This window comes from Eubalaena glacialis, chromosome 1, assembly GCF_028564815.1.
Source record: "Eubalaena glacialis isolate mEubGla1 chromosome 1, mEubGla1.1.hap2.+ XY, whole genome shotgun sequence".
Taxonomy (NCBI): domain Eukaryota; kingdom Metazoa; phylum Chordata; class Mammalia; order Artiodactyla; family Balaenidae; genus Eubalaena; species Eubalaena glacialis.
In genome coordinates, this window is record NC_083716.1 from 94,575,745 (window position 1) to 94,599,137 (window position 23,393).

The window sequence follows — 23,393 nt, forward strand, 5'->3', positions numbered from 1 at the left end:
AATTGGAAGAAATAATATTGTTAAAATGGCCATACTGCCCAAGGCAATCTATAGATTTAATGTGGTCTCTATCAAAACACCCATGACATTTTCACAGAACTAGAATAAATAATCCTATAAATTATATGGTAACACAAAAGGCCCCAAATTGCCAAACCAATCCTGAGGGAAAAGAACAAAGCTGAAAGCATAACCCTTCCAGAATTAGGAATCAGCATAGTATGGCACAAAAACAGACATATAGACAAAAGGAACAGAATAGAGAGCCCAGAAATAATCTCACACTCTTATGGTCAATTAATCTACAATTAGGATGCAAGAATATACAGTAGAGGGACATCCCTGGTGGTGCAGTGGATAAGACTCCATGCTCCCAATGCAGGGGGCCTAGGTTTGATCCCTGGTCTAGGAACTAGATCCCACATGCCTGCTGCAACTGAGAGTTTGCATGCCACAATTAAAGACCCCGTATGATGCAATTAAGGAGCTGGCAAACTGAAACTAAGGAGCCCTGGAGCTGCAACTAAGGAGCCTGCGAGCTGCAACTAAGGATGCCGCCTGCCGCAACTAAGACCCCACACAACCAAATAAATAAAAATAAATAAATATTTGTTTAAAAAAAAAGAATATACAGTAGAGAAAAGACAGTCTCTTCAGCTAGTGGTATTGGGAAAGCTTGAAAGCTACATGTAAATCAATGAAATTAGAACACTCCCTCACACCATATACAAAAATAAACTCAAAATTATTTAAAGACCGAAATATAAGACATGACACCATAAAACTCCTAGAAGAGAACATAGGTAAAACATTCTTAGACATAAATCATAGCAACATTTTCTTAGATCAGTCTTCCAAGGCAAAAGAAGTAAAAGCAAAAATAAACAAGTAAGACCTAATCAAACTTAAAAGCTTTTGCACAGCAAAGAAAACCATCAACAAAATGAAAAGGCAGCCTACAGAATGGGAGAAAATATCTGCAAACAGTGCAACCAACAAGGGGTTAAAATGCAAAATATACAAATAGCTTACATAACTCAGTATTGAAAAAACAAACAACTCAATCAAAAAATGGGCAGAAGACCTAAATAGACAATTCTCCAAAGAAGACATACAGATGACCAAGAGACACATGAAAAATGCTCAGTATCGCTAATTATTAGAGAAATGTAAATGAAAACTACAATGAGGAATCACCTCGCACCTGTCAGAATGGCCATCATTAAAAAGTCTACAAATCATAAATGCTAGAGAGGATGTGGAGAAAAGGGAACCCTTCTACACTGTTGGTGGGAATGTGAATTGTGCAGCTTCTATGGAAAACATTATGGTGGGTCCTTAAAAAACTAAAAATAGAGTTACTATATGATCCAGCAATCTCACTCCTGGGTATATATCTGGAAAAGAGAAAAACTCTAATTCGAAAAGATACATGCACCCCAATGTTCATAGAAGTGCTATTTACAGTAGCCAAGACAAAGAAACAACTGAAGTGTCCATCAACAGACGACTGGCTTAAGAAGATGTGATGTGTGTATATGTGTGTGTGTGTGTGTATACACACACACAGATAATGGAATATCACTCAGTCATAAAAAAAGAATGAAGTATTGCCATTTGCAGCAAAATGGGTGGACCTAGAAAATATTATACTTAGTGAAATCAGTCAGACAGAGATAGGCAAATACTATATGATATTACTTATATTACTTATATTACTTATATCACTTATATTACTTATATCTAAAAAATAATACAGATGAGCTTATTTACAAAACAGAAACAGACTCAAAGACATAGAAAAGAAACTTATGGTTACCAAAGTGGGGGATAGAGGGAGGGACAAATTAGGAGTATGGGATTAACAGATACAAACTACTATACATAAAATAGATTAGCAACAAGGACCTATAAGTTCCCAGTATAACACTGGGAACTATATTCAATATTTTATAATAATCTATAATGGAAAAGAATCTGAAAAAAATAACTGAATCACTGTGATGTAAGCCTGAAGCTAGCACAATACTACACTTCAACTATACTTCAATTAAATATATATATACACACACACACGTGTATATGTGTGTGTGTGTGTGTCTTGGGGCCAGCAGGCAGCACCACAGTGGGGTGAACACCCTTACCCGTCGTCCCTACTCATCGACACAGTTTCTCTTACTTTACTCAGAAGGCAGTTTGCAGTAGCTCCTGCCAAGAGAGTTCCTCTCACTTTCAATGTTAAGCGTACTGTGTCTGGGTAAGATGTTAATATTAGGAGAAGGTGAGTGGAGGCCATACTTGAACTCTATATTATCTTTTCAACTTTTCTGTAAATCTGAAGTTAATACAAAGTAAGGCCATGAAATAGGTGATCATTACCTCAGCTGTCTCCTATAATTTAGAGTTTCATAAAGGGAAAATGGAAATAATACATTTAATTCAGTTTGCATCAGTTTAACCTAAAGGCATAAAAGAAAAGCTCTGTTAATAATTTCTAATTTCTAATTTTTCTAATTTTCTAATTTTTCTAATAATTTCTAGTTTCTAATTTCTAATTAAGTTCAAGTAAACAGGACAGTAATGGTTCCATTATTTTAGGACATGAGAATGAAAATTGCTAAAAGTTGTAGGTTTAGATCAGAGACTCTTGCAAGAAAGTAGTGAAGGTGGCCTATGAAGCCAGATTTCAAAACAAGTGAGGACACAGGAGCATTGAATTATAAAGCAACTGTATATAAATAATGGTGTCTTTCAGTGAGTCTGCATGGATGAGAGAATATTTATAGATGCAGAAATCTTCATATGCTCTTAGGATCAGAAGGAAAACCTAGTAATAAGAGATTTTGGATGCTGGAAATAGGAGACAATGGATTTGATACTTTCCTAAAGGAGGTAGGGGTAGGTAGATGAAAGACCATGCAGGTGAGGAACTTGGCTGTGATTTAGAGATGGTAAACAAAATGTACAGTGATCATCATGCACTCATCACCCAGCAGTTCCTGACTTGGTTTCATCTACACCCCTGCCCACTTGCCCCCTCCCATATTGTTTGTGAAGCAAATCCTCAGCAGGTATAATTTCATCCATATATATTTTAGTATGTATCGCTAAAAAATCCCCTTTAAAAAATAACCAGCACCAGTTTCACCCCTAAAAATAATAATAATCCCTAATGTCACCAAATACCCAGTCTCTGTTTGAAAGTCCAATTAATTCATATATGTGAGAAATGATTTTATTTTCTTACAGTTTGTTTGAAGCAATATATAAAGAAATTCAAACCATTATAATCAGACAATATCTCTTAAGTCTTTATAATAGACCTTTTTTCCCTTGACATTTATGTATTGAAGAATCTAGATCATTTGTCCTTGACTTAGTCAGTTCTGGCTGTTATAAGAAAATACCATAGACTGGGTGGCTTAAACAGTGAACATTTACTTCTCACAGTTCTGGAGGCTGGAAGGTCCAAGTCAAGGTGCAGCATAAATCTACCACTTACTAGTTGTATGTTCTTTGTCAAATAACCCTTTGAAACCCTTCTGAGTGTCGTGTAGTTGTAATATGAAGCAGCCTCGATGGCACCTTCTGGATATGGGCACTGCTACCCACTGTCACAATGCTGGCTGCCCTGCTGGTACCCACTCATTGGTGCTGCCATGATCTCCAGTGGGAGCCTTTGTCAGCATCTCCCAGGGCTGTTGCTTTTTTTTTCCCACCAGCAATGTAGGAAGCCCATAGTATAGAAGCAGTATAATACACATATAGAGACATATTAGTTTGGGGACAAAGAGCTGATATTTCATTTGTTTAGAGTCTAGAAGGAAAGTATAGACCCACCACTTCCCTTATGTCCCAACTTGATTACAGGTTCATTTCTGAAATAGGTTGGACACATAGTGATTAATTTTCAAAATGGTTGGACCAGGGGTAGTTATCAGTATATGGAGGACTATTGTCAGCTGCTAACATCTGTGTCCAAAAACCCTACCATGAAACCTTAAGAGAACTACTGTTGGTGCCTGAGGAGTTGAGTCCTCTCGGTAATAATAACTGCATGAATGAAATCAGCATTTGGATGGGGAAAGAATATCCCATATTGGAAAGTAATCATAGCTTTTATACTTGTGTGTGTGTGTTTGTGTGTGTGTGTGTGCGTGTGTGCTTTGACAGCTTTTTGGAGACTACAGCCTATTTCTTCATGAGACCAAAAATTGGAGAGAAGGAGGTGTCCCCAAATGTTTTCTTCAGTATCTGGCATGAATTCAGCTCCGACTTTAAAGACTTTTGGAAGAAAGAAAACAAACTTATTCTACAAGAGAGGTAGGTGATTTTCATTTATACAGTGGCATTTTGAAACTGGTGTTTTCTCGGGTGTGGCCAATTAGGACTTGCCAACTTTTATAGCCTGAGTGAAAAATTAGGTCCTAAGCCTGGGTGTCCAGTCTGAGAGGGTGCTGAGATCGGACAGTATTTGCAGCCTGAGTAAGAGAAGTCAGCACAATGGCTGTGATGCTACAAAGGACAGCCAGGGTGATGGTTTGCCAGGACCACCTTCTGGTAAAACAGCTTCTGTGATGAGGAGGCCACACAGAAGCAAACAAGGTAAGAACAGGAGTGAAAGAACCCTGCCAAGATGACAAACCCACTCGCTTCAAAAGACCATAAGGTAAGATGAATCAGTTTGGTTTTATTTTTGCTCAATTCATTAGATACTGTCAAAATTTCACCACTCGTATCAAAATTTCTCCCAGGTGTCACCAAGAAACTGATGATCAATATTTTTAAAAAGATTTTTCAAGAATCTTATCAGATCACATCGCGTTTCCTTAAGTAAATTCTTTCAGGAATGAAGGGAAGTTTCTGTTCTTAAGTACATGAAATAGAGTCTCTGTCACTTGATTATGAAGGTCACAGAGGTGTCCTGTTACCAAGTCAGGAAGCAGGCTGGCCCACGCACTGCAGCATCCCCAAGTAGCTGGGTCTGGAGGGAGAAGGAAAAGGAAACCAAACCCTAATCCTGAACCATTTAGTGTGCTTTCCAACATCCTGGCCCTAACAAGGACTTTGCTTTAGAAAACTTACCTCCTAAGGGACTTTATTCATCAGAGCACAAAATTCCCCAGTTTTCTGCTTATCATCTTCATTTTGGTCTTGCTTACATACAAAACCACGCTCGCCTGCCTAGTCTTCATCTGTAAGTAGATTCTCATCCATCCTTAAATCAGGTGAAGTTAATTGCGGACACGTCCTGAGCGTGTGGACTGTGCCTGGCTTGTGCTCACTCACAGTTATCTACCTAGAACCCAGGCTCCATCAGAGAAGGGAGTCTGCTTCAGCGAACAACGGATGCAAAAAGAGAGCAGTCTGAGTAGAAGGAAAACACTGAGCTTATTCTACCTCGAGGAGTTAACATAAAAGATGAGATGTTAGTCAGAAGTCCATGCAGGTGAGACAGGAGGGAGAATCGTGTAAACACGGACACATTTGGACCACCGTTCACTTCTTTCAGACATAGCTGTATGTTTCCAGTTTTTCACCCAGCAAGGCTTGCTCAGTTTGGACAACAGTGAGGAGGAAACTGGTTTTAACGTCAGCATGTCACAGACAACCTCCCTTCCTGATGCCCGCTACTCCCCACGTGCCTCCTTCAGCTCTGATCTAAGCCTGGGCCCCTAGGAAGGGCCTGGGGCTCGTTCATACTCGGGAACAAAATGGAAAGATCACTGTTTCACTTTGCGAGGGAGCTGAAACGATCCTGATGAGAGTGGACATGGTGGGATATAGGCATGGACAGGGCAGGAGTGAGGAGACCATGGTTGGGGGGCAGCTGCCCTGAGGACACATGGTGAGCAAGTGAATTGCAGCAGAGGCCGCAGGCCCTGTGGAGGTGGCTCTGGAGGTCCTGGTGTGAGATGGCAGGGGGACTGTCATCTGAGCTCCCATTACTGCGTGGCCTGTAGGGAAGCTGCTGAGAGGCCCCCGTGGAGGTGATGTCAGGAAGGACCAGCCATTTGCAGCCTGTGCTCTCTGAGATAGAGTTGTGTTTCCAGGTAACGCTACGGTTAACAGTCCACTATTTATGATAGTTTATGCATTGGACATGCCCACTGAATATCTCATAAAATCAACCCAATCCTTTTTTTATACTTCATCCTTTGCTAAAAAAATACGATGGGCTTGTTGAGTCACCCTTGGTGACTTCACTTTCGACTTGGCAGTGCTGTGAACTGACATGTGACAGGTGCTCTCCACTGCACACTTCCCATTTTCCTAAATCATTTGCTTTTAATGAAAGGCTAAGGAAGAACATGTGGCAGGTGAGAGAGCTTCTTTGCCCTCTGACTCCCAAACTATATTACGTCTCTTGGCAAAGAGACTGGTTTGAAAAGTAAGACTGTTGGTCTGAATTGTTTGTAGCAAAGTTTTGTCCCTTTCCTTAGTGGAAAACCAGCCACACAATTTCCAGGAAACAGTGTGAAATAGAAACGGCGGGCCCCTTATTGAAAAAGTATTAACAATTTCAAGACAGCAAACGGTTAAACCAAGTGCAGAACCCTGAGAGGGGGCCCTGTGTGCTGCACAAACGCCCACCCTTGAAGGTGGCCTTGCCCTGGTGTAAGCTTGCTGGCACGTGCTCTATGGTTAGGTGAAAGGGTGTTCCAGGAATGCTCTGATGCCCCCAGACGTGTACAGGACATGGGGTGCAGCCAGTGGAGGGGTTAAACCCCTGACACACCGATGTCAGTGTGAGCAAGGCTTCAAGTGACATGTGCTTCAGGTGGGATGCTCTCCCCAACCTGAGCGTTCCCTCCTCTTCTGTGATATGTACTGGCTGCATATTTTCATAGTCCGGTGCTGCTCTTACTTTATACCATGACTTCTTCCATGTTTGCATTTGTCTTTGTTTCCCGGACATGGTGTTTTGTGTCTTCTTTTTCAGTGTCGCTCTCAGGGCTTCTAGGCCGCAGTGCCCCCTTTTGGTGTTTCCATACATATTTGCTGATTTGACTTGTTACATTGTATTTGACGCAGACACGGAAATAAGAACTTAGCCTAGTAAAGCAATGAATGTGTTTTCTTAGGTAATTTAAGTTTGCCACTGGAGGTAATAAAAACCCCACTCCAAACACTGGAAGCAAAGAGGGAGACTTTGTTTAGACGGTCAAACCACAGAAGAGCAGGATGGAAGGTGCCTGTGGATGCCTGAGTACGGAAATCCTAACCAACCACAGCTGTGCAGGGCAGGGTAGGGGGGCTGTTAGTCAGGTGTGTCTGTACCTGCCGCCCTCCACCTGTCTTTTAAATGCCCTCTCCTCCTCCTCTCTTCCCTCTCCTCCTCTCTTTCTCTCTCTCATCTTCACTCTCTCACCCTCTCTCACCTTCTAACGCCCTCCCTCCCACCTGCTCTGTGCTCCAGCCTAACTTCCAGGCCAGGCTGTTTCTTTATGGGTGGACCCCTGGCCATCAGTCCAGCCATGGCTCACGTTCTCCCAACCCAGGAGGAGAGGGCATTCTCCACCCTGTAGAAGAATCCCAGGGAGGAACTCCAGAGGAGTCGTGTTCATCTTTGGATCAGCCACAGTGACCAAAGGCATGGATACCGTGGTTGGTTCAGCAGTTCACAGACCCAGTCCAGCAGCCAGAGAGGAGTGTTGCCATGGTCGACAGTCTCCTTCTCAGCACTGTCACTGGAGTTAGGGAGAGCAGTTGCCCAAAGAAAGTAAATAATAATCTACTAGCCCTAATTTATTAAGATTTTAAAGATAACCTGTGTAATTAGCAGAATGTCTTAGCATGGTAGAAATAACCCAAAAGATGGTTTAATGGTGTGGTTGAAATTTTCTTTTCTGATCAAGTTTTCCTTGCTCATATTTGGAATGTATACATTGAATAATATGTTTAAGGTTGTAAATACTCTATAAAATGTCCTCATCCCATTCCTTCTAATTGGTGTTTGAGTACGGAGTGGTAGTAACGTATTTTCTGGCTTTTCCTAATGACTCGCATGAGTTAGTAGATGTATTTCTTGAAATGGTGAACTTATAGTCTATGATGAAAAGGTCTGCTGTCCTTCTCATTGATGTGGTGTGGAAAACATGAGCATTTGAGTTAGCTCTCCCTCTTGCCCACTTGAGTCCTAGGCAGGCATGCTTTCTATTTTTTTTAAAGATTTTTTTGATATGGACCGTTTTTAAATTCTTTATTGAATTTGTTACAATATTGCTTCTGTTTTGTGTTTTGGATTTTGGCCGCGAGGCATGTGGGAAGCTTAGTTCCCCCACCAGGGATGGAACACACAACCCCTGCATTGGAAGGTGAAGTCTTAACCACTGGACTGCCAAGGAAGTCCCAAGGCATGGTTTCAAAGTCAGCAAAATGGAGACAGTAATACCTGTTCTGCAGTGAGACTGTGTAACTAAATGAGGTTATATATTAGAGTATAGTGTAACACAGTGTCTCCAAGCTAGATGCTCAGTGGATGTTTCTCCATGATTTAATATAAATGACGTCCTGATCATGACAACCCACAAGGTCATGTGACATTCTGGTAAGGCGTGTTAAGAACACATCTGTATGAGCCCTGAACCAAGATGGTGGAGTAGAAGGACGTGCTCTCACTCCCTCTTGTGAGAACACCATAATCACAACTAGCTGCTGGACAATCACCGACAGGAAGACACTGGAACTCACGAAAAAAGATACCCCACATCCAAAGATAAAGGAGAAGCCACAATGAGACAGTAGGAGGGACACAATCACAGTAAAATCAAATCCCATAACTGCTGGGTGGGGACTCAGAGACTGGAGAACACTTATACCACAGAAGTCCACCCACTGGAGTAAAGGTTCTGAGCCCCACATCAGGCTTTGCAACCTGGGAGTCCGGCAACGGGAGGAGGAATTTCTAGAGAATCAGACTTTGAAGGCTAGTGGGATTTGATTACAGGACTTTGACAGGACTGGGGGAAAGAGAGACTCCACCCTTTGGGGGCACACACAAAGTAGTGTGCGCATCGAGACCCAGGGGAAGGAGCAGTGACCCCAGGGGACACTGAACCAGACCTACCTGCTGGTGTTGGAGGGTCTCCTGCAGAAGCGGGGGGTGGATGTGTCTCACCGTGGGGACAAAGACACTGGCAGCAGAAGTTCTGGGAAGAACTCCTTGGTGTGAGCCCTCCCAGAGTCTGCATTAGCCCCACCAAAGAGCCCAGGTAGGCTTCAGTGTTGGGTAGCCTCAGGCCAAATAACCAACAGGGAGGGAACCCAGCCCCAACCATCAGCAGTCAAGCAGATTAAAGTTTTACTGAGCTCTGCCCATCAAAGCAACAGTCAGCTCTACCCTCCAGCAGTCCCTCCCATCAGGAAACTTGCACAAGCCTCTTAGATAGCCTCATCCACCAGAGGGCAGACAGCAGAAGCAAGAAGAACTACAATCCTGCAGCCTGTGGAACAAAAACCACATTCACAGAAAGATAGACAAGATGAAAAGGCAGAGGGCTATGTACCAGATGAAGGAACAAGATAAAACCCCAGAAAAACAACTAAATGAAGTGGAGATAGGCAACCTTCCAGAAAAAGAATTCAGAATAATGATAGTGAAGATGATCCAGAATCTCAGAAAAAGAATAGAGGCAAAGATCGAGAAGATGCAAGAAATGTATAACAAAGACCTAGAAGAATTAAAGAACAAACAAACAGAGATGAACAATACAATAACTGAAATGAAAACTGCACAAGAAGGAATCAATAGCAGAATAACTGAGGCAGAAGAACGGATAAGTGACCTGGAAGAGAGAATGCTGGAATTCACTGCTGCAGAACAGAATAAAGAAAAAAGAATGAAAAGAAATGAAGACAGCCTAAGAGACCTCTGGGACAACATTAAATGCAACAACATTCACATTATAGGGGCCCTGGAAGGAGAAGAGAGAGAGAAAGGACCCAAGAAAATATTTGAAGAGATTATAGTTGAAAACTTCCCTAACATGGGAAAGGAAATAGCCACCCAAGTCCAGGAAGCGCAGCAAGTCCCATACAGGATAAACCCAAGGAGGAACATGCTGAGACACATAGTAATCAAATTGGCAAAAATTAAAGACAAAGAAAAATTATTGAAAGCAGCAAGGGAAAAATGACAAATAACATACAAGGGGACTCCCACAAGGTTAACAGCTGATTTCTCAGCAGAAACTCTACAAGCCAGAAGGGAGTGGCATGATATACTTAAAGTGATGAAAGGGAAGAACCTATAACCAAGATTACGCTCCCCGGCAAGGATCTCATTCAGATTTGATGGAGAAATCAAAAGCTTTACAGACAAGCAAAAGTTAAGAGAATTCAGCACCACCAAACCAGCTCTACAACAAATGCTAAAGGAACTTCTCTAAGTGGGAAACACAAGAGAAGAAAAGGACGTACAAAAACAAACCCAAAACAATTAAGAAAATGGTCATAGGAACATACATATTGATAATTACCTTAAACGTGAATGGATTAAATGCTCCAACCAAAAGACACAGGCTCGCTGAATGGATACAAAAACAAGACCCATATATATGCTGTCTACAAGAGACCCACTTCAGACCTAGAGACACATACAGACTGAAAGTGAGGGGATGGAAAAAGATATTCCATGCAAATGGAAATGAAAAGAAAGCTGGAGTAGCAATACTCATATCAGATAAAATAGACTTTAAAATAAAGAATGTTACAAGAGACAAGGAAGGACACTACATAATGATCAAGGGATCAATCCAAGAAGAAGATATAACAATTATAAATATATATGCACCCAACATAGGAGCACCTCAATACATAAGGTAACTGCTAACAGCTATAAAAGAGGAAATTGACAGTAACCCAATAATAGTGGGAGACTTTAACACCTCATTTACACCGATCGACAGATCATCCAAAATGAAAATAAATAAGGAAACAGAAGCTTTAAATGACACAATAGACCAGATAGATTTAATTGATATTTACAGGACATTCCATCCAAAAACAGCAGATTACACGTTCTTCTCAAGTGCGCACGGAACATTCTCCAGGATAGATCACATCTTGGGTCACAAATGAAGCCTCAGTAAATTTAAGAAAATTGAAATCATATGAAGCATCTTTTCTGACCACAATGCTATGAGATTAGAAATGAATTTCAGGGAAAAAAAACGTAAAAAACACAAACACATGGGAGCTGAACAATACGTTACTAACTAATCAAGAGATCACTGAAGAAATCAAAGAGGAAGTCAAAAGATACCAAGAGGCAAATGACAATGAAAACACGACGATCCAAAACCTATGGGATGCGGCAAAAGCAGTTCTGAGAGGGAAGTTTATAGCTATACGAGCCTACCTAAAGAAACAAGAAAAATCTCAAGTAAACAATCTAACCTTACACCTAAAGAAACTAGAGAAAGAAGAACAAACAAAACCCAGAGTTAGCAGAAGGAAGGAAATCATAAAGATCAGAGCAGAAATAAATGAAATAGAAACAAAGAAAACAATAGCAAAGATCAATAAAACTAAAAGCTAGTTCTTTGAAAAGATAAACAAAATTGATAAACCAGTAGCCAGACTCATCAAGAAAAAGAGGGAGAGGACTCAAATCAATAAAATCAGAAATGAAAAAGGAGAAGTTACAACAGACACCGCAGAAATACAAAGCATCCTAAGAGACTACTACAAGCAGCTCTATGCCAATAAAATGGACAACCTGGAAGACATGGACAGATTCTTAGAAAGGGATAACCTTCCAAGACTGAACCAGGAAGAAATAGAAAATATGAACAGACCAATCACAAGTAATGCAATTGAAACTGTGATTAAAAATCTTCCAGAAAACAAAAGTCCAGGACCAGATGGCTTCACAGGTGAATTCTATCAAACATTTAGAGAAGAGCTAACACCCATCCTTCTCAAACTCTTCCAAAAAATTGCAGAGGAAGGAGCACTCCCAAACTCATTCTATGAGGCCACCATCAGCCTGATACCAAAACCAGACAAAGATACTACAAAAAAAGAAAATTACTGACCAATTGCACTGATGAATATAGATGCAAAAATCCTCAACAAAATACTAGCAAACAGAATCCAACAACACATTAAAAGGATCATTCACCATGATCAAGTGGGATTTATTGCAGGGATGCAAGGATTCTTCAATATACGCAAATAAATCAATGTGATACACCATATTACCAAATTGAAGAAAAAAAACCATATGATCATCTCAATAGATGCAGAAAAAGCTTTTGACAACATTCAACACCCATTTATGATAAAAACTCTCCAGAAATTGGACATAGAGGGAACCTACCTCAACATAATAAAGGCCATATACGAGAAACAAACAGCAAACATCATTCTCAATGGTGAAAAACTGAAAGCATTTCCCCTAAGATCAGGAACAAGAGAAGGATGTCCACTCTCACCACTATTATTCAACATAATTTTGGAAGGCTCAGCCACAGCAGTCAGAGAAGAAAAAGAAATAAAAGGAATACAAAGTGGAAAAGAAGAAATAGAAGTGTCACTGTTTGCAGACGACATGATACTATACACAGAGAATCCTAAAAATGCCACCAGAAAACTACTAGAGCTAATCAATGAATTTGGTAAAGTTGAAGGACACAAAATTAATGCACAGAAGTCTTTGCATCCCTATACACTAATGATGCAAAATCTGAAAGAAAAATTAAGGAAACACTCCCATTTACCATTGCAACAAAAAGAATAAAATACTTAGGAATAAACCTACCTAGGGAGACAAAAGACCTGTATGCAGAAAACTATAAGACACTGATGAAAGAAATTAAAGATGATAGCAACAGATGGAGAGATATACCATGTTCTTGGATTGGAAGAATCAATATTGTGAAAATGACTATACTACCCAAAGCAATCTACAGATTCAGTGCAATCCCTATCAAATTACCAATGACATTTTTTATGGAACTAGAACAAAGAGTCTTAAAATTTGTATAGAGACACAAAAGACCCCAAATAGCCAAAGCAGTCTTGAGGGAAAAAAACGGAGCTGGAGGAATCAGACTCCCTGATTTTAGACTATACTACAAAGCTACAGTAATCAAGACAGTATGGTACTAGCACAAAAACAGAAACATAGATCAATGGAACAAGATAGAAAGCCCAGAGATAAACCCACACACCTATGGTCAACTAATCTATAACAAAGGAGGCAAGGATATACAATGGAGAAAAGACAGCCTCTTCAATAACTGGTGCTGGGAAAACTGGACAGCTACATGTAAAAGAATGAAATTGGAACACTCCCTAACACCATACACAAAAATGAACTCAAAATGTGTTAGAGACCTAAATGTAAGACTGGACACTATAAAACTCTTAGAGGAAAACATAGGAAGCACACTGTTTGACATAAATCACAGCAAGATCTTTTTTGATACACCTCCTAGAGTAATGGAAATAAAAACGAAAATAAACAACTGGGACCTAATGAAACTTAAAAGCTTTTGCACAGCAAAGGAAACCTTAAACAAGACGAAAATACAACACTCAGAATGGGAGAAAATATTTGCAAACGAATCAACAGACAAAGGATTAATCTCCAAAATATATAAACAGCTCTTGCAGCTCGATTTTAAAAAAACAAACAACCCAATCCAAAAATGGGCAGAAGACCTAAACAGACATTTCTCCAATGAAGACATACAGATGGCCAAGAAGCACATGAAGAGATGCTCAACATCACTAATTATTAGAGAAATGCAAATCAAAACTACACTGAGATATCACCTCACACCAGTCAGAATGGCCATCATCACAAAATCTACAAAAAACAAATGCTGGAGAGGGAGTGGAAGAAAGGGAACCCTCTCGCACTGTTGGTGGGAATGTAAATTGATACAGCCGCTATGGAGAACAGTATGGAGGTTCCTTAAAAAACTAAAAATAGAATTACCATATGACCCAGCAATCCCACTACTGGGCATATACCCAGAGAAAACCATAATTCAAGAAGACACATGCACCCCAATGTTCATTGCAGCACTATTTACAATAGCCAGCTCATGGAAGCAACCTAAATGACCATCGACAGACAAATGGATAAAGAAGATGTGGTAAATATATACAATGGAATCTTACTCAGCCATAAAAAGGAACGAAATTGGGTCATTTGTTGAGACGTGGATGGATCTAGAGACTGTCATACAGAGTGAAGTAAGGCCCAAAGAGAAAAACAAATATCGTATATTAACGCATTTATGTGGAACCTAGAAAAACGGTACAGATGAACCGGTTTGCAGGGCAGAAGTTAGAGACACAGAGGTAGAGAACAAACATATGGACACCAAGGGGGGAAAGCTGCAGGGGGTTGGTGGTGGTGGTGTGATGAATTGGGCCATTGGGATTGACATGTATACACTGATGTGTATAAAATAGATGACTAAAAAAATATATATATAAATAACACATCTGTAAATACAAGGCATTCTTGTGACTCAGTTGCTTTCTTCGTTGGTAAAATGTCTTGATTCTGAGTCTACGGATGAACTTTTGTTTGACAATGTTCATGTGACCTATCCCTTCTTATTTACATTATGCTCTACTCCTGTTTTGATGCTTTAGACAGCTGACCCATTGGTTTTGTCGTGAGTCAGAAAAAATATTTCTTCATATACTTGCAACTAGGCTTGTACACTTGTTAATAAGAAATTCTTCTTCAAAGAAATCTGGACTAGTTATTACTGAGCAACACAAAACATATGAAAAATAACTTTAAAAATGTCAGCTCGACTGTGTCCAGAATATGGGGACAAACTGATGTGAACGGTGCCCAGCCTCTCCCCAAGGCCTCACAGAGCGCAGTGTCCATGCGTGAGGTCCCAGGTGACCCGTGTCTTATCTACAGGAAGCCGTCAGCATCACCGAACCACTTGGGGGCCCAGGGAAGGTCAGACGACTTAGCACAGGGTACTAGGCACACTTGTGCTTTTCCACCATGATGGAGGGACTGTGGTCCTGGGGGAGACAGTTTCACTGCCCGCTTTTGCTCTGTTGTAGCCAGACTCAGATTCAGGCAGAGTCCAGCTTGTGATGTGTGGTCATCCTCTCGTTCCATGTTAAGTGTCCAGGCACAGGAGACCCTCGGTCATTTGATGAAAGCCTTGTCTCCCTGGAGCTGACAGCCTAGCCTTGGTGAGGTGTCACAGGCGGGGGAAGTAAGAGGAGGCATCAGTGCCTCCAGAATTATTCTTTTGACACAGATCTGAATCGAGTAGGCGCTTCCCAGACGGTCCTGGGAGGTGGGGACGTCCTAAACTAGGAAATTGGGCTCTGGCAGCCGGGCCTCAAGCCCCATCGTGTGCAGTGCAGCCTATCACCCTTTCACTTGTAGTCCGCTTAAGACTTTTTAAAAAATATTTATTTATTTATTTGGCTGTGCCAGGTCTTAGTTGCAGCATGTGGGATCTTGTTCCCTGACCAAGGATGGAATCCAGGCCCCCTGCATTAGCAGCACAGAGTCTTAACCACTGGACCACCAGGGGAGTCCCAGCTTAAGACATTTTGATTTCATAAATCAGTGGTGACATTAGTAAGAGTTGTGTTTAAAGTGCTGTCTAACTTAATTTGCTGGTTCACTTTATTCTGAGGCAGGTGGTCTTTGAGGAACCAGGAGAAAGGGCAGCTACTCCTCCAGCTGCACGAGCGTGTGGTAGTCAGGTCTGGTCTCTGCCCAGCTGGTCTGTGGTTAGAGGGAAAGCGTCTGAGGGTCTGGCCTTAGGAGGGTACACGTTAGACCAGAGGCACCTCATACACTGAGCTGTGTGTTGAGGTTGAAGTATGATGTCATCAGAGTAGAAGGAAGCAACCACTTTCAAAGCAACTGAAAATAAACCTGAGCTAAGGAAAGAGGCTTATTATTCTGTAGTCATGTGTTTGTTGGACACATAAGTGGAACTGCCTCTTGGACCTCTGCTCAGCGCTGTCACATTGGAGCAGTACGTGAAGTTGGCCAACCACTTACCCCTTTAATTCAGGCATCAGTTTCTACAGGAACGACCCATAAAGAAACCCTCTTCCTAGTTCTGACCCTGTAGTGGAAGCCTTGGCAGGAAATTGACAAACAAGACAGGACAGTGCAAATGGTGCCTGAGAATATGTAGGGAATGTGACCTATGCTCATTAAAGGAGTAATTAATATGCATTAAGATGTAGTAGGAAATTAAATTCATGAATTTATTAATTCAACAATTATTTATGCCTTACTCTGTGCTCGGCAAATTCCCTGGCCTTGTGGATCTTACCCTCTAGTAAGAGATGCAGACAATAAAAAAGTAAACACGCACATTTTAAAATTATAGGTTGAAATTAGCACTATGAGGACTGTAAACAGTGAACCATTTTTGCACAATAAAAAGCAGAAGAGTTTCATTTAGAAAGTTTGGTCAGAGGAGGTCTTTCTGAAGAGGCAACATTTAAGTTGACACCTAAAGAATTTGAGGCTGGTATAGGGGTACGGTGGTGAGCCTGGCAGGTAGAGGTGTGGGAAAGTCACAGCAGCCTGGCAGAAAAGACTGACTGCCCTCCAGGTCATGAGGTGAATCTGAGAAAACAGGCAGGGGCCTGACCATTCCGACCCTTGCAGTCATGGTAAGAGGCTGACTTTTATCGTGGGTGCAGTAGAAGGCCATCACAGGGTTTTTGAAAGAGGACAACCTGATATGATTCATGCAGAGAAGAGATGGTTGGCTCAATGGGTAGAAAATTGGACGGTGGTATTGAGAAGCAAGTTAGGAGTTACTGAGGTAACTCCTCAGTAACCTGAGGTGGCCCGGGCGAAAGATGTGATATTCTGGACTAGGAGAGGCAGCAGAGGAGACGGGAAGAGGGTGCTGGGACCCTACACACGCATGTTATCATGGGTTCCTGGCTGGGACAGCTCTGGAGGTCAGAAAAGTCTAGTCTCAGCTCCATGACTGATGAGCTTATGTTAACCAGACCTTAGAGATCAAGAAAGTGAGCTTCCCCCTTTCTTCTCCTAAAATGATTTACAAGGTCTGACACCCTGGGTATCAGGAAATTTACTTTCTAAAACAGTTCTCCAAAAATGATGTAAAATCCTAAGGTGAAGGTTAGATGGAAAAAATCTATGCATTTGCTTCATCTTTCCATGTTCCAAGAGATCTTTTTAAATTTTGGAAAATCCTGTCTCAAAGCCTCATGTTCAAAAATGGAAGAAAGTCACCCTTAAAGGTTGTGGTTCCAACTCCCAACAGACAGCTGGGGCCAAGAGTCAAGAAAATAGCTTGTCCACAGACTTTTTTGCTTTAAAAGGATTTAAACATTGTTGTACCTTCTGCTGAGTTTGCAGAGGCTTGTAAAGGTATCTGAGCAATTAATAATTTCCCTTCAGCATTTGCTAAAAATATTTTTTGGTGTCTTAGCAAAGTTTGTCATAAAACTGTCTTGGCTAAAAATATGCTTCATGGAGTAAAGATATTTAAGATTACCTGTTAAAAATAACATCATGCAGCTTATATGAGCTGCAACTAGCTCCTAGAACAAGCTATATCTTTACCAGCAAGCCGTTATTTGGGGGTCATTTTCAATTTCTTTAGGAGCCTCTCAAACAATTTGATGGTTATAACCTGCCAGAGGAGGGGGCCAGACCTGTTAGATTTGTCCAATGCCGAATTCTTAGGTTTGTGTGGACTTCTGCTGGAGCCTGGATTTTTTAGGTAGTGACAAATGCCCCCGCAGCCACCCCCCTGTGACGTCTTCCTGGCTGACTCGGAGCCCCCGGTAGAGGAGCCCACTGGCCAGACACCCTTCCTCCTGTCCGCCTCGGGACTCCTCCCTCAGACACGGGGGGCGCGGGTAGTGCAGAGAAATAGAAGGTGTTCCTTCTACATTTAAAAATTTGGGATTGTGGGGTCAGTAATGAGTACTCAAAGCTAGTCGTGAGAGGTGGGGATGGGCGAGATCATCCCCAAGATGTAGGTGTTGTTCTCTACAGCAGGTTTGCAGCTGATGGCAACATTAGACCCAGACATTGCAGCATCATTTTATTGGACAAAGAGCAGTCAACTCACTGGTTTTGCCTGCTAAAATCTGGTTAACATTTAAGAAGCAACTGTGATAAGGCGTGAAACTCAATTTTGAGTGTATGGGACGTTCATGTGCTGGGGGTACTGTGAGCAGTGAAGCCACTTTGGAAAACAGGCCTTTCCTCAAGGGGGGCAGACTAGGGACTTCCCTGGCAGTCCAGTGGTTAGGACTCCGCACTTCCACTGCATGGGGCACAGGTTCCATCCCTGGTCGGGGAGCTAAGATCCCACAAGCCACAGGGAAAATTAAAAAAAAAAAAAAAAAAAGGGAGCCTAGAGCTGCCATGGGGCCCACAGCTCCCGCCACGGGTCTGCGGAAGAGGCCTGTGGACACGCAGCAGTGTCACTCATGGCACCTGAACAACTCGGAGGTCTGTCTACTGACGAGTGCATAAATAAAGCACGGCATATCCTTACAGTGGAATAGCATTACGTGATAAAAAGAAATGAAGCACTGATACAGGCTGTAACATGGGTGCTAAGTGAAAGAAGATGGTCATGGAAGAAGACTATGTGGTGTGTTTTGATTTATATGAAACACCCAGAATTAGCAAGTATATAGGATCTGGAAGTAGATTAGCCCTTGTTGGGGGCTGGGGACAGAGAGGAATGGAAAGTGACTGCTGATGAGATTTCTTTGCGGGGTGGAATGTTCTAAAACTAGATGGCTGCATAGCCCTGTGGGTTAGGGTTTTGTTTTGTTTTGTTTTGTTTTTTCCATTTTTTGTTTGTTTGTTTTCTGGCTGCACCATGTGTCTTATGGGATCTTACTTCCCCGACCCCTCCCCGGCCCTCGGCAGTGAAAGTGAGGAGTCCTAACCAGGAGACCACCAGGAAATTCCCTGTTGGGCCCTGTGAATTGTCCACTTTAAATGGGTGAATTTAGTAGTATGCTAATGATATCTCAATAAAGCTTTTTTTTTTTTTTTGAAGAAAGTAAATAGAATTCTCACATTAACCACTAAGCCTAAAAGTGGACCAGGATTGAACGTCCCACCCTCAGTGGTCTGTTCAGGTTGGTCACAGTTTTGAAATCTTACATCGGTTACTTTTCTTCCTGCCTGGTCCACTCCTGGTCATTTCCCCTGTGCCCAGGGGACGTACTCAAGGAAAGCAAATCTTTTAACTACTAACATGAATAAATGAGCTAAATCAAAATTTCAGAGACAAATCTGCTGGCAAAAATTGTAAAAAATCACACAGTTAATTCCAAGATCAAAAAGATCTCCATCTATTTAAGTACTTAGTGATTTATAATAGCTTGACTCTGTAGTGATGAAATGACTAGTGCTTTCCCTGTGTAAACTTCAGACTCAGGAAACCTTAATTCATGTTAAAAATACACATACATACAGTACGTGTGTCTATTCTGAAATTACTCATCTATTCTAAATAAACTTTTTTCAAATCTAATCTCCATTGGGGGAGTCAGATTGTCCAAGTTTTCTTAAACTGTATTTCTAATGGAGAAGAGATAAATACTTAGGGGGAAAAAAGTGTATATAATAATGGTGAAAATAAATAAAAAGGGGAAGAAGTTTGTCTGCGTTTGCTATGGGGTAAAGCTCTATCTCTCACTTGTGTTTCATGAGGTCTCCACCCTCTCACCAGAATGTTTCCCTACTCCTGCCCGCCGGCCCTTACCTGGCGTCTGAGTTCTCACTCGGGGCCCTCCCCACGGGCCTCTGACCAGGTCGCTGTTTCTGCTTGTTATAAACAGTTAGGCTTAGAAACGTGAACCATGGGCAGCTGCTAGGTCAGGAGAGGAATTTTGAGTCCATGTGAAGAAAGCAGACATTTTTTGAGGCAGGGACAGACTGTTTATACGGTGCTTCCTAGCCAGTGGGCCCTCAGTGAGGACTGGCCGTGCTGGTGCTGCAGAACTGGCCATGGAAGTACAGCGTGGTCTGGACACGGGCATTTCTAGTCAATTCAGGTGTCCACCATTGAACAGCTATCATAGCAAATAAGTTTCCCCCATCCTGGGTTCCTTGGTTTACGTGGAAAACTCTTGTTTATGATTTGTTCCTCCTTAGAAGGACCTTTAGGTCATTGTCACCGTGGTCATCATCATCATTTAAGTTATTATACATGCATGATATTTCTTATATGCATATTATAATTTCATATCAAACTCAAATTCTAATGCTCTTGGAGTTTTAGGAGCTATGATTTGCAATTTTTAAGAGTGATAATATTGCAGAACCAAAAAAATGAAAATCATATCATACCTAATATGGTTCCTAAAATGATGTAAGACTTCTTTTTTCAATTTAGGCTCTCTAATGATAATATGATATTATTAGCATATGGATACACCAGAGGTTTGTCAGCTTGCTCTTTTTTCTTTAACTGAAGTATAGTTGATTTACAATGTTGTGTTAATTTCTGCTGTATAGCAAGTGATTCAGTTTTACATATATACATTTTTTTGATATTCTTTTACATTATGGTTTATCACAAAATATTGAATATAGTTCCCTGTGCTATACAGTACGCCATTGTTGATTATCCATTCTCTACATAATAGTTTTCATCTGCTAATCCCCACTTCCCAATTCTTCCCTCCCCTCCCCACCCCCTTGGCAACCAGAAGTCTGTCCTCTATGTCTGTGAGTCTGTTTCTGTTTCATAGAAAAGTTCATTTGTCATATGTTAGATTCCACATGTAAGTGATATCATATGGTATTTGTCTTTCTGACTTATTTCACTTAGTATGATAATCTCTAGGTCCATCCTTGTTGCTGCAAATGGCATTATTTCATTCTTTTTTATGGCTGAGTAATATTCCATTGTATATATATACCACATCTTTATCCATTCATCTGTTGATGGACATTTAGGTTGTTTCCATGTCTTGGCTATTGTAAATAGTGCTGCTATGAACATAAGGGTGCATGCATCTTTTTGAATTATAGTTTTGTCCAGATATATGCCCAGGAGTAGGATTGCTAGATCATATAGTAACTCTATTTTTAATTTTTTGAGGACCCTCCATACTGTTTTACATAGTGGCTGCACCAACTTATGCTTGCTCTTTTTGAATGTTGTCTTATATGAAGCCCAGGAGCATTTTATTTTACTTTATTTCATTCCATTTTGATTTATTTTGCTTTTGTTTCCTGAGTAAGATCGGTAATAAAACGCTTAAGATCCCTGATACCTTGAATGTCTTTCTAAGTTTCAAAACTTTAATCAGCTTCATCTGTCATTTTATCTTGTTGAGGGATGTTGACATTCTCTGGATAATCCTTCAGCTTTCTCCCCATCGTCCCCCACAGCCCTGGCCATGCTCCACCCCCAGCTGATTACAAAGGTCGCCCCTTCCTTTAGGAACAGCGGTTATGCTGTCACCTGCGTGTCACACTCTGTTCTAGATAAAGTGTTCCTGCTCTCACGTCCCCAATCTCATTGATCTCTCTGGAGGAAGGCTGATATGTCTCCTTATAAACCCCTCTCTTGAATGATTTAAAGCTGATGCTGAGCTGTACAGAGTCCTGTTTGGGTAGCCGTGCCTCAGAGAAGATGTGGCCACTCTGCATTTACTCAAAGGGCATGTGGTCCTCCCAGCGTGAGCTGCACCTGCCTTGTGTTGTCCAGAGTTCTCTGAAGGTGCCCTGTGCCACTGTTCAGTCAGGCGGGAGGCCCGCTCTGTCCTCTGGGGACTTTGGGCAGAGGGAAAAGAGGGCTGGAAGAGGTGCTAGTGGTGCATGTAAGCCTGCCGGGCAGTGCTCTCTGAGAAGCGACTGATAAGCCGGGACTTGAAGGAAGTGATGGAAGAAACCAGGGGATTTCGAGACGGAACATTCCAGACAGAGCGGCAAGTGCACAGCCCTGGGGGGAGGCTGCAATGGCTGGAACAGAGTGAAGCAGGAGGAGAAAGGTAGAAGACGGCTGGGCTGTAGAGAGGGGTGCTGGGGCAGATTGTGGAGCCTGGTGGACCAGGTCAGTGAGACTTCCAGAAGGAGACCATAAAGCAAAGCTGCTGGTGCTTGCGGGAGCGGGAGGAGAATAGACCTTTGGATTTGGGAACTTGGGGGAAGCGGCGACATCACAAGAGCAGGCGCCATCAGGTGGTCCGTGACAGACGCCTGGTTAGATGGGCACAGAGGACGTGGAGAAGGGGATGATGGGCAGCTCTCTGGAGGGACCAGTACCTGTAAAGGGTGGCAGAGAAGGAAGGTCTCGCTGGAGGGGGCGGGGGATGAGAGGTATTTTTTATTTGATGGGGGGATGAACAGAATATTTTTAGCTTGATAAGAATCATCCAGTAGAGGAAAAAATTACGTGTTTTTGTTCTCCCTTAATATATGTGTTTCCTTGATGCATTCCTGTGTTGTATCGCCCACATCTCTCTCTCTCGCAAGATTCTAAACCATTATGATATTAATAGCTCTGTTGTACTCTTTTTTGAGTTCTATGGGGAAGAAACGTGATAAACTCGCTATAAACTAATCCCTATGTCTAATAGCCCTTGAGTTCCTGCCCCATCAAAAAAAGGTTTTTCTAAAAGAATAGGATCCAGGTTATTCACCCACATCCTCCTTGGTATTGAATTGTCAAAACAAAAACCATAGTGTGAGTACCAACAGAACTTAAATTTGTATCTCACTAGCTATAATCAGACGCTTTTCTGAACCATATGCAAAAGAAAAAAAAAAGGAATTGCTGAAATTAAGAAAATATCTTAACACAGGTGGAAATAGTAAAAAGGATGTTTGCACAAAAAATGTCAAATGTAGTAAACAACACTGGTCTCCTGTAATAAAAGAGGTAGTTTGCTGTCAAATGTGATTTTATAATAGTTTTGGCCATCATGTATGACAGAAGTTCATTTTATTTACTATCATAAATTTGTGAGACCAGGAACTGTCATTTTAACCATTTTATTGAGGAAATGTAAAACATCCTCAATACCTACAGAAAGAACATGGTCATTGTTACGGGACTTAGATAAAGGGCACAACAGCTGAGCTACTTTTGTAAATTCCATGTAAATCTGGGTCTAATATAGAATTAAAATAGTCTCTACTACAAGAGCCATGAGAAAAAGAAACCCTTTTTTTTAATGCATATTTTCATGCACACATTCATGCAAATATTATATAGCCAATAGTCTTTTTTAAAAAATTATTAGCACCTTTAATTATATTTATTTATTTTTTTGGCTGTGTTGGGTCTTCGTTTCTGTGCGAGGGCTTCCTCTAGCTGCGGCAAGCGGGGGCCACTCTTCATTGCGGTGGGCAGGCCTCTCACTATCGCGGCCTCTCTTGTTGAGGAGCACAGGCTCCA

General features: G+C 41.5%; 1 protein-coding gene across 1 annotated transcript in view; it reads left to right on the forward strand.

Annotated features, from left to right (window-relative positions):
* LOC133091320 (formin-2-like) overlaps positions 1–23,393 on the forward strand; it is a 345,797-nt gene that overhangs the window by 311,256 nt on the left and 11,148 nt on the right. Inside the window, 1 exon segment of the mRNA XM_061190473.1 lies at positions 4,174–4,323. Within this exon segment, the coding sequence (XP_061046456.1) occupies positions 4,174–4,323 (150 nt within the window).